At 53.0% G+C, this 15786-nt stretch overlaps 1 protein-coding gene across 26 annotated transcripts in view; it reads right to left on the bottom strand.

Annotated features, from left to right (window-relative positions):
* Window positions 1-15786, bottom strand: part of Ncor2 (nuclear receptor corepressor 2) — a 159804-nt gene that overhangs the window by 83852 nt on the left and 60166 nt on the right. For all 26 annotated transcript variants that reach the window (XM_060382319.1, XM_060382326.1, XM_060382329.1 and 23 more), the window contains 3 exons: window positions 10361-10540; window positions 6765-6878; window positions 3153-3209 (listed from right to left, as the gene is read on the bottom strand). In XM_060382319.1, the coding sequence (XP_060238302.1) occupies window positions 3153-3209; window positions 6765-6878; window positions 10361-10540 (351 nt within the window). The remainder of the gene's footprint in view (window positions 1-3152; window positions 3210-6764; window positions 6879-10360; window positions 10541-15786) is intronic.

The following is a 15786-nucleotide window of genomic DNA, read 5'->3' as shown; positions in this document are numbered from 1 at the left end:
CCTAGGAGGGGAAGAATGAATAGGGCAACAAGAGAACCGGCAGCCAGCCTCAAATGTGGTATGCCTAGCGGGGAGGAGGGGTCCAACGTTGCTGAAGAAGGTTGAAAGGCCATGTCTCAGGAGTGCAGGGGAACTATGATGATGCCCTTTCCTGGTACCCAGGGCAGCTGCACTTGACCCTTTGTGTTTTCCCAGATGCCACTAAAACAAATGCCAGTGCGAATGGGCATTGTTTAAAGGGCTGGGCTCCGGGGCCAGATGAACCTAGATTTCCTCATCTAGAAAAAAGGTGTGGAGTGGAGGATCCACCTCACAGGATGAACAAATAGCCCAGAACATTCCAGATGTACTGACAGTTTGCTGTTGTTTGGTTTTAAAGGTGGTGAACAGGACTATTGGGGCAGGAAGGGGTGGAGGCTCTGATCCTCTGACTCCAGCATGGGGCAGTGAGCAAAACATGCTCTCATGCCCATCAGGGTAGCAGGGGACAGACCCCAACCCGACTTCTGAGCAATGAGGAGGAAGCTGTGGCCCCAGGCAATGAGGGGCTCTGCTGCCCCAGTGAGCACCTTCTGGGAAGCCGCCAGGGGAGCCCCTGGGCTCAGCACCAGGGCGACATCCTGAGGCCATCTTCAGAGGGACAGAAGGCTGGACCTGAGGAGGGACAAGAACGTCTGGTGGCTTGCATCCTGCTGCAATGAGGGCATGGCTGTCCTCTCCATTAAAGACAAGCGGTTGGAGCTGCATACCAGAGCCCTGGACAGCCGTGGGTGTTGGCGTCCTTCAGCCTGGCTGTAAGCCAGCGTTTGGGGTGACCAAGCTTGCCCATGGGGACACTGAACTCTTAGAATAACACCTCAGAGCAGGAAGGAAGCAAGTGACTCAGAGCTGTGCAGCATCCCACCGCCTCCCACCTGGCCAGCCTGGTCCCTGCCCAGGACACACTGGGCCACGGGGGTCACAATGCGTACATGGTCTCCAGACTGCACCCTGTCTCCATAGGCCTGAAGCTCCTACCTCCCTCCTGCCTCTCTCGGGTACATAGGGCAAGATGTTCACTCCCTTGTCATTACTGAAGAAAGAAGAACCCTGGCTATCCTAGTTAACTTACCGTCAAGCCTGACACCACCTAGGGTCATCTGAGAGCCTAAACTAAGGCTCCCTAGATAAAACTGTCCAACGGGCATGTCTTAGCAAGTAGGGGGTTGTTTTAACTGTTAATAGATGCAAAAAGGCCCAGTCCACTGTGGGCAGCACCATTCCCTCGGCAAATGGCTCTGGGTTATATGCAGAAGCTAGCTAAGTATGAACTTAAGAGAAAACAAAAAATAAATTCTCCATGGTTTCTGCTTCAAGTTTCTACCTAAGTCCCTATCCTGACTTCCCTCAGCGATGGACTGTGGCACAGAAACTGAAATAAACCCTTTCCTTCCCTAAGTTGCTTTTGTTCCAAGCATTGTATCACAGCATCAGATTTCATGGTGGCCCAACAATCAAAGCCAAGTCAGCAGCATCTAAGCAGGTAGAGCAGAGCGTGAGCCCAGCATATACTCAGCAACCCTGGGAAGACCTTCCTTCATCTCTATCTGTGTGATGCTGGGCAAAGCACCACTCTTCCTGAGCCTCTTCCAGAACTATGAGAGGGTGGCAATCCCTAGAGACCTACCACAGCAACTGCCAATCCCTGTCCTTAGCGAGAGCCATCAACAACCCCAACACCTCAATCTGGACACCAAAACCTCAAGGACAAGCTGCCATGAGCTCCTCAAGCGACATATATTACCTTCTCCCCAAGGGCAAAGAGAGCATGACACCCCCCCCAAAAAAAAAAATCTGGACAGGCTGACAGAAAGGAAAAACAGAGGCAAGACACACCCACTAATAGGAATATACAATGAGACAGCTGCCTTAGAAACCAGCCAGGAACTTCCACAGAAGAAAAAAATAACACAGGAGATAGCAATTTTACTCCCAGGCATAGATGCAAGAGAGACAAACTCTGCTTGTTCCTGCTCTTGTGGTATGGCTTTAGTCCCGGCTGACAAAAACAAAAAGCCACCCAATGTCAACTGAGAATAGAAAGATAAAATGCAGTCTAGAAAACAATGGAATACGAAGCACTCCCGCAAAGGGATGAAGCGCCAACACAGGCCATAGTGTAAGATAACCTAAAGCACCCGATGCTGGGGCTGGGGTGAGGCAGAAAGAATGAGAGAGAACAAAAGGCCATGAGCTGCATGGCTCCATTCAGAGGAAATGTCCAGAAGGACGAGAGCAGTGACACAGGCTCCTTTGGACCACATTATCACAAACATCTGGAAGGATGAACTATGCAGTGGTGGCACCAGTGTATGAAGGAAGAGAGAATGAGCCCCGTCCCAGTGCAGGCAGGGGTCAGAGAGCCCACCACAGGCAGTACAGGACCTCAGCATCCATCTGCCCACCCTAGGTTCTTTGGGGACAGACTGTATTATGTGTTACAGTACACCATAGACCTGGCCAGGAGGTTCCCATCTATTGCCTTCAGCAAGCACACAGTGCCAAGGACTCATCTGCACCCTAAGAGTGCTTGCCTGCACCCCAGACCCACATCCACCCTGTGCACCAATGGGCCAGCAACACCTGCCACCTGTGGCTGAGATGGTCCAATGCTGCTCCAACAAGGGCAGGTTTGGGCAGGGGTTGGGGGGTGTACTTCTGCCCCATCCATCCCGGAAGATGCCCTGAGGCTGGGGCTGCTTTCCAGCCTGTGTGACACCGCTGAGACCAGCAGGAGGATGCTGATAATCATGACAGTCATGGCCACCCTTCCCACCACAGGCAGGCACTGTCCCAGGCAGCAGCACTGAAGGGTCAACAGTCCTACTGAGGGTTACACAGCCATCAAACAGAGAAGGGAATCTAGACCAGCCAACTGTGGGCGGGTTTCAGGCTTCAGGCTTCAGAGGCAGGGACAGGCTCGTTGCCCAGTAGCCACTCAAGAGTTATCTGCCAGCAGCCTTATCAGGTGTTGCTTCCGGCCTCCCCTTGGGGACAGTGTTGGACAGTAGAGGACTTCCTCTTCCCCCTCCTCCTTCCTCACCACCCAACACCTGCTGCTGGACCCCATTCCTCTTACCCACCCAGCCCCCACCCAGCCAAGTGTCACTCACCAGCTCCACCTGTGGCCCCAGACCTTCCAGGATCCGATGAGCAGCTTCAGCTTTCTTCTGTGGAGCAAAGAGAAGAGTAGAGTTAAACAAGGATTCAGACTGGCACCAGCGCTCCCAGAATGAGGCTAAAGCCCAATCAGCAGAGAAGACCCCAGTCACCTGCAGGAGTCCCCAGTCCCTCCCAGGTTGACCCCAGCTAGGTATCTGACCGTGGCTAACCAGCTATCGCCTTACCCACTACCTTCTGCCAGGCTTGGATGCCTCTGGTGTCTGCTGACCTCAGAGCCAGAGCAGCAGGAGGGGACAACGGAGCCTTCTAGGATCCCATCTCACAATAGGGTAACTATTTCTGGCCTCTTACCCCCTCCCTTCACAAACCAGGACTCATTAGAAAAACAGAAGCATGCTGCAGAGGGCCCCATGGCTACAGGGCACCCCTCAATAGGCTGGATCTCATCCTCTCAGACCAACCCATGAAGACAACATTGTGCCTCTGCCTGGCTATCTGCCCAGACTGGGACCACCAGGGCCGACTCCCGGAAGCAGGGAGTGGGGGGGGGGGGCATGGGGACCGGAGTGTGTGACACAGAGGCAGCTGGGGAAGACTGAACCCATGTGCCACAAAGCAGAGTGACCAGGCAGGTGCTGGAGAAAATTCAGGAGTCCACAGACGTCATCATCGTCACCCGAGAGCTGAACAAATGCAGAACTACTTGAGGGTGGGCAAGCTCACCCACTCACACACAGCAGGGGCAGTGGCCTGTGGGTAGGCTCAAGCTGGCAAGCAGACCAACCTCTGCCTAGAGCTAAGGCCTAGTCACCCTACAACTGGATCTTCTGTGTAGAGCTGGAACCCTAAACTGGCAGCTTCGGGGTGACAGGAGCCAAGGCAGTAATGCTGATTCAGTTATGGTATATGGGTGTGTGCCATAGAGCGCTGAGGAGATCAGCTCCAGCTTTGTGCTCAGACAAAACACGGTGGGGCAACAGCTGTGCTCACACAGCTGGAGCGGGGTCTTGGATCTGGGGGTTCTAGGACCTTGTGCTCAGTCAACCACTAGGTGGCTAGAAACAGCTTGTATGAGGATGTGCAGTCCCTCCTTGGGGACAAGGGACAGCCCAGGAAGGGTGACTGCCTCAGGCTCACTCCCTCTCATACCACTCCCTACCAAGTCCCACACAGTCCCTCCCTCCCTCACAATCTTCTGCCACCCTGGAGACTGAAGCTACCCCTCCTGCTAAGATGGCCTGGGCCTTGCCCTCCTACATCAGGTCTAGCCATTTCCAGGCCCTCATGCTGTCCCAGCCACCTGCCAGGCTCAACCTACTTTTCCAACCCGGAAAGGTCTCAACTCCCCCAAATCCGAGGCCACCCTCACCTGACCTTATGCTGTCTTGCTTGTCTGCACACTGGACAGGGACAGCCATGAGACGGGGGTCCCACAGGAGACCTGCCAGGCTCACCTCCCTGGTAAAGGACACAGGGAACAAGGCAGCAGCCTCATCACCCAGGCCCGAGCCCCTCACACCTGCTCTAAGACAGGACCACAGGGCTCTTAGCGGACTGACAGCCTGAGTCTCCCAGGCCACTTGCCAGCCTCCCTAACAGAGTGGCACACGGCAAGCACTTGGCTGCCACACCAATACCAGCCCTGGCATACAACAGGTTCCCAAACACTACTATCTGTCATCCTTATGAGGAGACAAAGCCAATTCACTGTAGATGCCGGTGCACACCACTTAGAGGTGAGCCAGGCAACCTGGAAGTCTAGCGGGGCAGCTTCACACTGTAGACAGAGACTGGAGGGGACACCCCAGCCAAGGAGACCAGCCAAACCCCTTAAGCCTCGGCTCTGACTACAAGCACACACAACTCAAAGTCTGACCCTGTAGATAAGGTAACCAGAGCCAGAGGGACACCACTGCCTTAGGTCCTGTGCCCAGAGAACAGCAAGAAATCAGGAGTTCCCTGAGCGTTTTGCAGGAGCTAGAGATCCTGGGGCCAGGTGGGACCAACAAGTCCTCAGCCACCAACATACACTGCACAATGCCCCTGATGTCACAGGTGAGCCCCAGAGTCTAGACCAACACACTCAGCATGCACGTATGTGTCAACGTAAGCCCAGGCTGTGCACACGTTGCCACACACATGTGCCAAGCAGACACAAGTGTATGCCATGAAAATACATGGTGACCCCTTGGGCACACCCACCTCAGCCCCTCTACTTGCCATACACACACACACGCACACACACACACATACACACACACATACACACACACATACACACACACACACATGCACATACACACACACACACACACGCACACAGAAATAAGCAGGGATGAGTAGAGGTGTGGTCTCTATACACAGAGTCCATACAGTCTCCCTCCCCGACTGTGGCACACACCTCCTATGCTGCCCACAGACTACCAGGGAAGTGGACAAGCCGGCCTTGAGGACAGATGCGGATGCACAAGGCCTTAGGCAGCCCCCAGCAGGACAGGAACATTAGAGGCAGGCTCCTGTCCTGTCTTGTTGCAGAGTCATCGGAAGGAAGAGGGATTAAAACTTAATCCTATTGATCGCAGAGTGCTCTAGGCCCTGTCATTTCTCAGGGGAAGCTGGGGAGGCAAGGCCAGCTCCAGGCGCCATGCTCCAGTACAGGCAAAGGGACAATCACCTCCCATCTCCCTGTCCTAGCAACCTGGACTGCCTACTATGCCTGGCTGGGATTCAGCCCTTAGCTAGGACAAGGGCAGGGATGTGTTCAGGGTTAGAGGGGCCTTCCTTACAAGAAAGATAACGCTGAGCAAAGCAGGAATGGGGCCTTGGAAACATGTGTCCACTGTGGCTGGAGAGAGCCACATTTCACTGACTACTTCCCCTCCCCCACAGGCTCCTGAAGTCAGTTCAATCTTGGTTCTGAGTCCCAACCCCAAACCTAACCTGCTATGCACTGCCCTTTCTGAGCCCCAGTATCTTCCTTAGCAACAGAACACCTACCTACTTCCTACAGAGCCTGAGGCACAAGCCTGGGCTCTCCCAGTCTCTCTCCCTGGGCTTCAGTTTCTTATTCTCAGATACAGAGAGTCAGTTAACACAAGTCCAAACCTCCCATGGAATCAGCCAATGAGAGTCCCAATACAAGGGGTTGAGACAGGAGCATCCCTCCCACCTACTAGGAGCCAGGCTTGCAAGCCTGAGCCAAGCAGAGTGTGGCAGCAGAGGCCAAGACTGAGAATCAGGCCTTGTAGCTCAGGAGGGCGGTTCAAATCCCACATCGACCACATCCTGGCTGTATATCTCTGAACAAGGCGTTCCCTGTCTCTGGGTTTCTCCATGTCTAAGATGGAAACACCTACCATGCATACCTTCGTAGGACTGGCCAGGCAGCTGACTGGCAACATTAATATCACCAAGTGTGTCACTAGATCTGCTGTGCATGTGTGAGGTGACGGCCATCTCTGTGACCAGTTTGCTCCTCACTGTCCTCCAGCCCAATGTTTATGTCAGGAAGTGGCCCATGGGCTACCCTTCCCCAGCCGCTTGCCAGCCTCTGCTGTGGTAGGGTCTCAGGGCTCAAGGTGACCTGCTCCTGCAGGGCGTACCCGGTTCTCGTCGTAGATGATCTGGACCAGGCTGCGGTGCTTTGATTCTATGGGTGGTGGCGACACCGGCTTCTCAGGTTCAGGAGGCTTGGCGGCCTCCTCCTCCAACTGTTGCTGCAGGGAAGGGGGACAGCATGAGTGGTGCAGGCCGGAAGCTGAGGCGCTGTCATCTCCCCCCACACACACACTTACCCGAAGCCACACACAGGAAGTCAGGCCGATCGCCATTTCCTATGAGTCACCCAGAGACTCTGTGCCCTCCTCAGCCGGGCTCCCTGACAGCTGCATCCAGGCTTCCTGGGTTCAAATCCTGCCCCAGAGATAGAGCACCGGGGGAGGGGGCTCTTCCTTGCTAGGCCTCAATTCCCATCTGTGCAAAGGTGCTAACTGGGCTGCAGTGAGGACTAACGAGGTCACACAGGTGTAGCACTGTCCTGGGCTTACCCAGCACTGCCACCTCGAGCTTCTGGAGCAGCTGCAGGCAGAGTGACACCCTCAGCCTGGGACACTACTTCTGACCCACACTATGCAGCCTTGAGAAGTTAGTCATCGTCTCTGAACCTCTAATTCCTCCCCTGGAAGTGAAGAGTTCCTAAACCTCTGAGGACTAACCCAGGAGCTGTGCGGACAGTGCTGGCTCAGCAGGCAGTTTTCCAGCACACCATCACCACCGTCATCAGTATCATGATCATCTTCATCACCAAAGTTATCGCCACCATCACTGCCACTATTATCACAACTATCCCCATCATCATTATGCCCACCATTACCATAATTGTCATCATCGCCATAATCATTACCACCAGAATCATAACCACCACCATCACCACCGCCACCACGGCCATCAACGCATCACCACCACCCATCACTACCACTATCACCTCCATCACTATCCTGATCACTGCCGTCACCAATACCACCATCATTGCTATCATCATCACCATCCTCACCAACCGTCAACATCACCATTGTTACTACCAACGTCATTATTACTACCACCACCCTCACCGCTACCACCATCCTCATCACCACTCTCAACTCCATCACACCTATCAGGAGCAATGAGCACTACCAATGCTACCATCACCATCACCACCATCTCCATTACCATCACATTCATTACCACCCCAACTATCAGCAATCATCACCACACACGCCTCTGTCTACACAATAGACCCCTCTTCCATTCCCTTATATCTGGCATCCCTTCCTGCTGCTGCTGTCTGCTTTACCCCAAAGATAGACACCAGGACTGAAGAGTTGAAGACTCATGGATCTCAGGCTACACGGGAGGCCAGTGCCCAATGTGACCTACAGAGGGTGCCATGAGTGCCATCAGAGCATGCTCCACTCTTCCTGCTATGCATAGCAGCTGGCGTGTTCAGTCTCACGGGGCCACAGCTTCATGGCCCCAAACAGGGAGAAGATGAGGCAGAACAGTCAATGCTGAGGCCAGATGAGCCAAGCTGCTTTGGTCCTGCAGTGACCCCTGGTGGCGGCTCTCAAAGTCCAGCCAAAAAAAAAAAAAATGAAACCAGGAAACCTAAGAAGCATAAAGGTGAAGGTGCTCCCCAGGAGCCAGAACAAACACTGCCATGGCTACAGCCCTGTCTAAGCGGCACACATCCCAACCCTGAAGTCAGACTTTAGTTTCAATCACTAAGGGCTCCAAAGTCACCGTGCCTCTCTGACCCTTGGCATCTTCCTGGGTGGGCCCTGGCAGTGACACTGAAGGCCCTACAAAGGTGTTGGAGGACTCAAACAGACACTGCGTCATAGTCCTGGTGTGAGCGGTGCTCTGAAGCACCCACGCCTCACACAACCTTCAACCACAGGCTGCGCAGTGATAAGCCCCCCACTGGTGCGACCTGGAAACAGCGCTGGGAGATGACGTGGGAAAAGCCTCGACCCTCGTGGGCAGAGGGTGGGCTACAGGTGGTGCAGCCACTGTGGAAAAGGCCAGGGTACATCTCACAGCACCACCACCACAGGACTCAGCAGGTCTGTACCCAGGAGAACCAGAACCAGTCACTGAAGCACACGACACAGCCCGACACAGCCACATGGCAAAATACTTTTCCACGGAGAGGCGTGAGGTTCACCTGTGCTCCGTGAACCTTCAAGTCCTTACCCTGAGGACACGAGCCAGAGGCACCAAAGTATGTATGTGAGTCCATGTTAGTGAAGTCCCCTGCTCAGACAGTGGCTCTGGCCTGGGAGCTGGGATACTGGTAAATGACTCTGAGTCTTTCAGGACAATGAAGGAAGTGAGCACTGGGTAACATGGCCTACTGCCGGTGGATTGAAACTTTAAAGTGATAAGCTCATGCTTGGGCATTTAATTTAGGAATTTTAGTTTGGGGTGGGAGGTGGGGTCGAGAGATTGGTCAGTGGTGTAGTGTGGACGGCTCTTGCAGAGGACCTGAGTTCAGTTCTCAGCATCCAGGTTCCGAAGCTCTCAAGCACCTCTAAGTCCAGCTCCAGGCTAGCTGAAGCCTCTTCCAGCTTCCAGGCACCTGAACACACACATATGTACCCCCCCACAAACACATAAAACAAAATTTATCCATTTATGAATATATTTAAAGGGGTGGGGCAGGTGTGGTGGTGCATTCCTTTAATCCCAGCAGAAGCGAGATTGCCTCTGTGGGTTCAAGGCTAGCCTGCTGTACAAAGTGAGTTTCATAGCAGCCAGGGCTACACAGTGGGACCTTGTCATAAAAACAAGGGTGGGGGAGAAAGGGTCTGAACCAAGCAGTGGTAGCACATGCCTTTAGTCCCAGCACTCAGGAGGCAGAGCCAGGCAGATCTCTTTGAGTCTGAGGTCAGCCTAGTCTACAGAGTAAGTTCTAGGATAGCCAGGACTACAAAGAGAAACCCTGCCTCAAAAAAAGGGGGCGGGGCGAGGTGATGGTTAACCCATGGCAGGCTGACAAGTCACATGACAGAAAGAACTGACTGCCACAAACTGTTCTCTAGCATCGACCTGTGTGTGTGCGCGCGCACACACACACACACACACACACAAATAAGGATAATTTAAAAACAAAAACATCCTTTTATAAGATGCCATTCAAAAAGCAATTTAGGTAAAAAATTGTTTTAAAAAACAAAAACTAGTAACAGCATCAGCTCTAGTCACTTAGCCTCCAGACTCAGTAAACAGGCGTGCACACAGGGCAGCTCCAGCCCAGCCCCCAAGCCAGGCCTGGAGGACTGAAGATCTGAATTCTCCACTGGCCTGCTATGGCCAACCCAAGCAACTGCAGCAGGGCCCAGACTGGCTCTAGGATTCTGGGCCACCAACCATCTTGAAAGCCCTCATTGGCCTGCTCCTAGATCCCACTCAGCCCTTCATGCAAGCAACAGCTGAAGGTCCCTTCTCCACCCTGGGCAGCTCAAGGTGCCTCTCCCAGGAAGCCTCAGTCCCCTGCAGGCTCTGGATTCTGTTGGGAGTGTAGGTGTGTGAGCCTGATGTGCCCAGCCCACAGGCTTCCAGAATCAAGACATAACCGTTGAAAATGAGGAAATCACAGGGACCTGGGCACCGGCACCTAGGAGTGTGGGGCCAGGCTCCTCCTGTCTTTACTGCTCACCTGTTTTTTCTTCAGCTTGGAGATCTGCTGTTCCACCATGGTGATCTCTCGATCCACACGGTCCATGTTCTGGATCAACTCCTCCTTGGTCAGCCGAGATGGCGCCAGCTCCAGCTCAGCGTCGGTGTGCGGCGGGCTGGGGGGTGACACGGGCTCCAGCTTGCCGGCCAGGCTACGCTCCTGTGAGTGGACAGAGACAGAGGGTGGTCACCCAAGTTAGCCTGGCATCTGTTTCCCAGCCGTGACTTCAGGCCGCAACATGGCAACTTTCTACCCTGCGCGTGGATCCTGCCTTGCTACCTGGTTCTGACCACCTTCCCATGGCTGCATTTATCCAGAAGGCTCCTGGGGCAACTGAGCAACAAGTCCCTACTGCCTCCTCCTGGCTACACCTCTCCTATTCCCCCAGAACAGAATTAAGATCCCAACAGTGACCCCCACCTCCAGCCCAGCCCTATATGCCCTCCAGTGTGCATGACAGCCTGTGCAAGCAGGCTGCAGACTCCGGCTGGAGCAGTCAGCTTTTCAGAAAACACCCCTGTCACAGCACACAAGACTCGAGGAGCCACCAAGCCTCGCTTCTTTTTTCTAATTTTGCAGAGCAGGAGATGAAACCCCTGGGCCTTACACATGCTAAGCGAGCGCTCTATCACAGGCCTAGCACCTCTAAGCCATTTTTTACCTTCAATCTTTTAGAGATTTATTTTATGAGGGTTTTGCCTACGTGTATCTGTACCATATGCATGCCCAGTCCCTTCAGAGGTCAAAAGAAGGAGTCTGAACCCCTGGAACTGGAGTTAAGACAGTCACAGCCGTGAGCCATGTGGGTGGTATGAACTGGCGAGCCATCTCTCCCTTTGTTGCCCAGGGTGCCCTCTTGTCTCAGCCTCCCACATACAGGCTGAACCACACCAGGCTCTTAACTTGTGGGCATGGCGTCACCAGGGCTCTTCCGTGAGGCTGACAGGCTAACCATGTATCTCACACATGGTCCTGCACCTGGCTCCTCCACGGTTTCCTGTTCTCCAGCTAGGGTCAGGGACCACCCAGGCTGTACTAGGATGCTCTGGGAACAAAGAGGTTAGGAAAACACCCAGTTCCCGTCTATATAGCCCTGGGCTCCAATCCCAGCCCCAATCTACAGCACTCAGTTCCGTGAACACAGACCGTACACAGATGTGCTGGCTATCTCAGGGTCCCTATCTGTAAGATGGAGGGGAGAGATGGTCGGTCCACCTCCACAGTGGCCTGGGAGCCTTGGTGCATCCAAAATGCTCAGCCCAGTATCTGCCAAACTGTTACCAATGAACAGCATGGTCAAGAAACGTCTGTCCCTATCCTGGTCCCTGGCTAGGCCAGCCCCACCCTGCTCCTCTCTAGGCCAAGACAGCAGCTGCTGGCAGACACAGCCAGGCAAAGTCAGCGGCTGCTCCCTGCCCCCACACAGCTGCGACTAAGGACACAGGATGCTTTTATTCCTGGGAACAACTGCAGCCTGGGCACTCAGGTGCCCCACCTACCCCCACCCCCACCACTCTCGCAAGAGCCTAGAAGAGCCTACAAGTTCTATTTGTCCTCGTTCTCTGTCTCAGTGTAGCACTTTGCCCCTGATCTCATGCTGCCATCTAAAACCTGAGGACAGGAACATGGCACACTGGGGGCTGGGGACTTCAGGCTCTCCTCCCTACAGAATCCTCAAGATCCATCTTGAAACAGAAGGTGGCAGTGAGCATGGTCCCCTGGCCCCAGTGGTCACAGTGTCCCCTCTGCTCTGCTCCCAACAAACGGAAGGAAGAGAAACAGAATCAGAATAAGGGTATAGGCTGTGTGGCCTGGCAACCTAAAACCATGGACCAAACCTCCCGCAGCCAAGGATGGGTTTCAAAGCCACACCACCTACAGGAGGCTCTGTCCCCAAGTCTGGGGCGGCACAGTTACAAGACGCAACACCAGCCACACCATGTGGCTGAGCCCCACTTCCTGGACTGCTTGGATCAGGCTGTCTTTCATGGTGGTTCATCCTTGTGACCAGGCATGAAATGGACCAGAACCACACCCCCCACAGTGTACAAACACACAGCAGGCCCCTGTTGCCTAATACAAACACTTCCACATAATGGGCCACCAGAACGAAGGCCACGAACTGTGAAACACGATCACAGAAACACCCAAGGCAGACTGCAGGGCTAGGGGAAGCCATGCAAACAACTCCCTCACAGATGGTGGGGCTCTCTCCAGAGAGATGACAACCTCCTGACTCCTGACTCTTCCTGCTACTGGCTTCACACATAATGGGCCAATGGCAGGAGAGGCAGGGCCTGGCATGCCACGATACATAACAGGCCAGCTTCTAAGTGGTAGGTGACTTTGCTTGCAAGCAACCCCACCCTCCTTTTGAGTCCCAAACTGGACAAGCCCTGAGCCCAACAAGAAATGGGGCGGCAATTTAGTTCTCTCCCCAGACTCTTTCAGTCAGATTCTTGTCAGTCAGTCAGTCAGTCAGTCTTTCCCAGTCCATCAGTCCGTCTCTCCTCAGCCCGCCAGTCAGCCTCTCCCCAACCCACCAGTCAGTCAGACTCGCTGCAGCCAGCCAGTCCTTCCATCATTCTCCGCCAGCTCAGTCACTCTCTGCAGTCCTGTGCCAAGCAGAAATCGTCAGGGCAGCAGTAAGAAACGTTTAGTTTCTGACGTAGACCTGACATAAAAGGCCTGGGAATGGGACCCCAAGGCTGATCTTTTCAGTTCCAGCAGAAGCTGGTGACCAACCCAGCCAGAGACAGGTTCCAGGCCAGAACTGGGGGGGAACAGCAGAGGTGGCTGATGGGGGGGGGGGGGCGGGGAGAAGGTGCCCACAGTCACAAATGCTGTCTCTAAAGTACTCTTAACTAGCATGGGCCACAGTGCTGTCAGTCACCTGGGCTGAACTCAGCCAGAAGCCATCAAACTAGGACTTCGCTACAGATGCCAGAGTTCAGGGTGTGTGCTTAAGCCAGTCAGTGTTCCACACCCCAAACACCGAAGGATCTTTCAGAAACGGACATCCTAAAGTCCTCTAAAACAATGCTCAAAGAACTCCCAAGGCACTGGGAAGCCCCGCAGGACAGTGCTGCCAAACGCTGGGGGAGGGGCAGAAACTCCCCCCAAACTCCTGCTCCTGCCTCCAGCTGGACTCCTCACAAACCACGTTTGCTCAAAGCTGTGTACATTCCATCCACACCCACCCAGTCCCCCTGGAGCCTGGCTCCAGCCCAGCCGGGGCCCAGGCAGGGGAAAGGGGAGCCAGATGAGAGGAAGGCGAGAGGCAGAGACAGTGAGGGACAGACAGAGACAGGGATGCACAATCAAACAGAGATAGTGTGAAAGGCAAGAGACATGAGGCAGAGACCCTAAAGGGGCGTGTGCTGGCTAGTTTTATGTCGGCAAGTTATAGTCATCTGGGGAAGGAAACCTGATTAAGGTAATGCGTCCGTAAGATCAGGCTAGATGAAAAGCCTGTGGTGCATTTTCTTAATCAGTGATTTGCAGGGAAGAGCCCAGCCCATTTGTGGGTGGTGACACTGCTGGGCTGGTAGTTCTGGGTTCTATAAGAAAGCAGGCTGAGGAAGCCATCAGGAGTAAGCCAGCAAGGAGCACCCCTCTATGGCTTCTGGATCAGCTCCTGCCTCCAGCGTCCTGCCCTGTTCCTGACTTCCTTTGATAATGAAGATTGATGTGGACGGCATATACCAAATAAACCCTTTCCTCCCCAAGTTACTTTTGGTTTTGATGTTTCATCATCACAACAAAAATAACCCCGACTAAGACAGAAACTGGTACCAGAATAATGGGGCATTGCTGTGACAGACCTGACCGGATTGTTCCGGGGAGAATTTTGAAAGTTTGGGCAAGAAAACTCATTGATTGCTTAAAGCATAATAAGCTAGTCTGTAAAAGTGGAAGAAAATAGTGTTGAGAGAAATGCAAACGATGGTGGCCTGGCTTGTGGAGTTCGAGAGGGAATTTTGAGAGCATATTTGCTATTTGGGATTAAGACTCTGTGGTTTTGGTCAGCTGGGACTGAACAATAAGCCATAATTTAACAAGAGACTAGTGAAAACTTTGCTTTACTGGAACAATTGATGACTGTCAGCTGGAGCTGAGAAATTAGTGGTGATTAAGAAGAGACCAGTGTCACTGAGGTGAAATCTGGGAAGAGTTTCCTGAGATCCAGCACACAGAAGCTGTGTTCCCAGGGCGGCCAACATTGTACCTTATGCTGGCAGCCAAACTTGGTAATGTAAGAGTCACCTAAGTGGGCCAGGCAGTGGTGGCACACATCTTTAATCTCAGCACTTGGGAGGCAGGCAGATCTCTGAGTTTGAGGCCAGCCTGGTCTATAGATGAAATTCCAGAACAGTCAGAGCTACACAGAGAAACCCTGTCTTAAAAACCAAAACAAACAAACAACAAAAAACCCAAAAACAAAGAGTCATCCAGGTAGTACTGGTTTTAAAGACATGAAGGGGTCATGAAGGCAGGAAGCTGAAGTTAGGCACTGTGAGAGGCCATTGGTAAAGGTGCAGCCTCAGTGGCAGGTGAAGGCCAGGATGAAGGGGTCATACAGAGAAGTTGAGCCTTGGCACCATAAAGGCGGCCCAGGAGAGGCTATTAGTGAAAGTGCAGCCCAGTTACAGCAGAAAAGCCTGGTGTTTTGGAGATGCCAGTACCATGGGATGACCACCAGGAACAGTAGAAGCTGTGGAGTGGAGTCGAGTCAGCCGGAGCCAGGATCCTAGACAAGCCCTATGGAGGAGCCCAAAGATCCTGAGTGGACCTCAGACACTGGACATTGCATTGTTTACACAGTTGGAGTTTGGTTCTCCTTTGATCTTATTGTGACTGTACTCTCGTTCTTCCTTTTGAAGTAGGAAAGTATTTAACTGATTTTTGCTTTTACAGGAGCCCACAGTTGAGAGACTTTAAACTTGTACAAAATAGATTTGAGAGTTTTACAGAGACTTTGAATTTTAAAAGAGACTGGATATTTTTAAGAAGACAACCTTTAGTGTGCTTGATTTGTAAGGCTGTGGGGCTTTTTAAGTTTGTAAAGTGTTTTACATTGTATTGTTATGTCTTTATTAATGTGTGATCTTGGGGATGAATAAGAAAGGAAAGGTTGAGGCTAACCTGTGATGTGTTTATGTCAAATTGACAAAGGGTCAGTTGTGCTGGCGAGTATTATATCACTTGCAACAAGCTATCTGAGAGGAAGAAACCTCAATTGAGAAAATGCCTCCATAAGATCAGGCTGTAGGCAAGCCTGTGCGTAGAGCACTTTATTAAATTAGTGACTGATGGGGGAAGACCCAGCCCATTGCAGATGGTACCACCCCTGGGCTGGCGGTCCTCCATTCTCTAAGAAGCAGGCTGAGCAAGCCATGAAGAGA

This window comes from Meriones unguiculatus, chromosome 4, assembly GCF_030254825.1.
Source record: "Meriones unguiculatus strain TT.TT164.6M chromosome 4, Bangor_MerUng_6.1, whole genome shotgun sequence".
Classification (NCBI taxonomy): Eukaryota; Metazoa; Chordata; class Mammalia; order Rodentia; family Muridae; genus Meriones; species Meriones unguiculatus.
The sequence above is the reverse complement of the archived record's forward strand: the minus strand, read 5'-3'. Positions and strand labels throughout refer to the sequence as shown.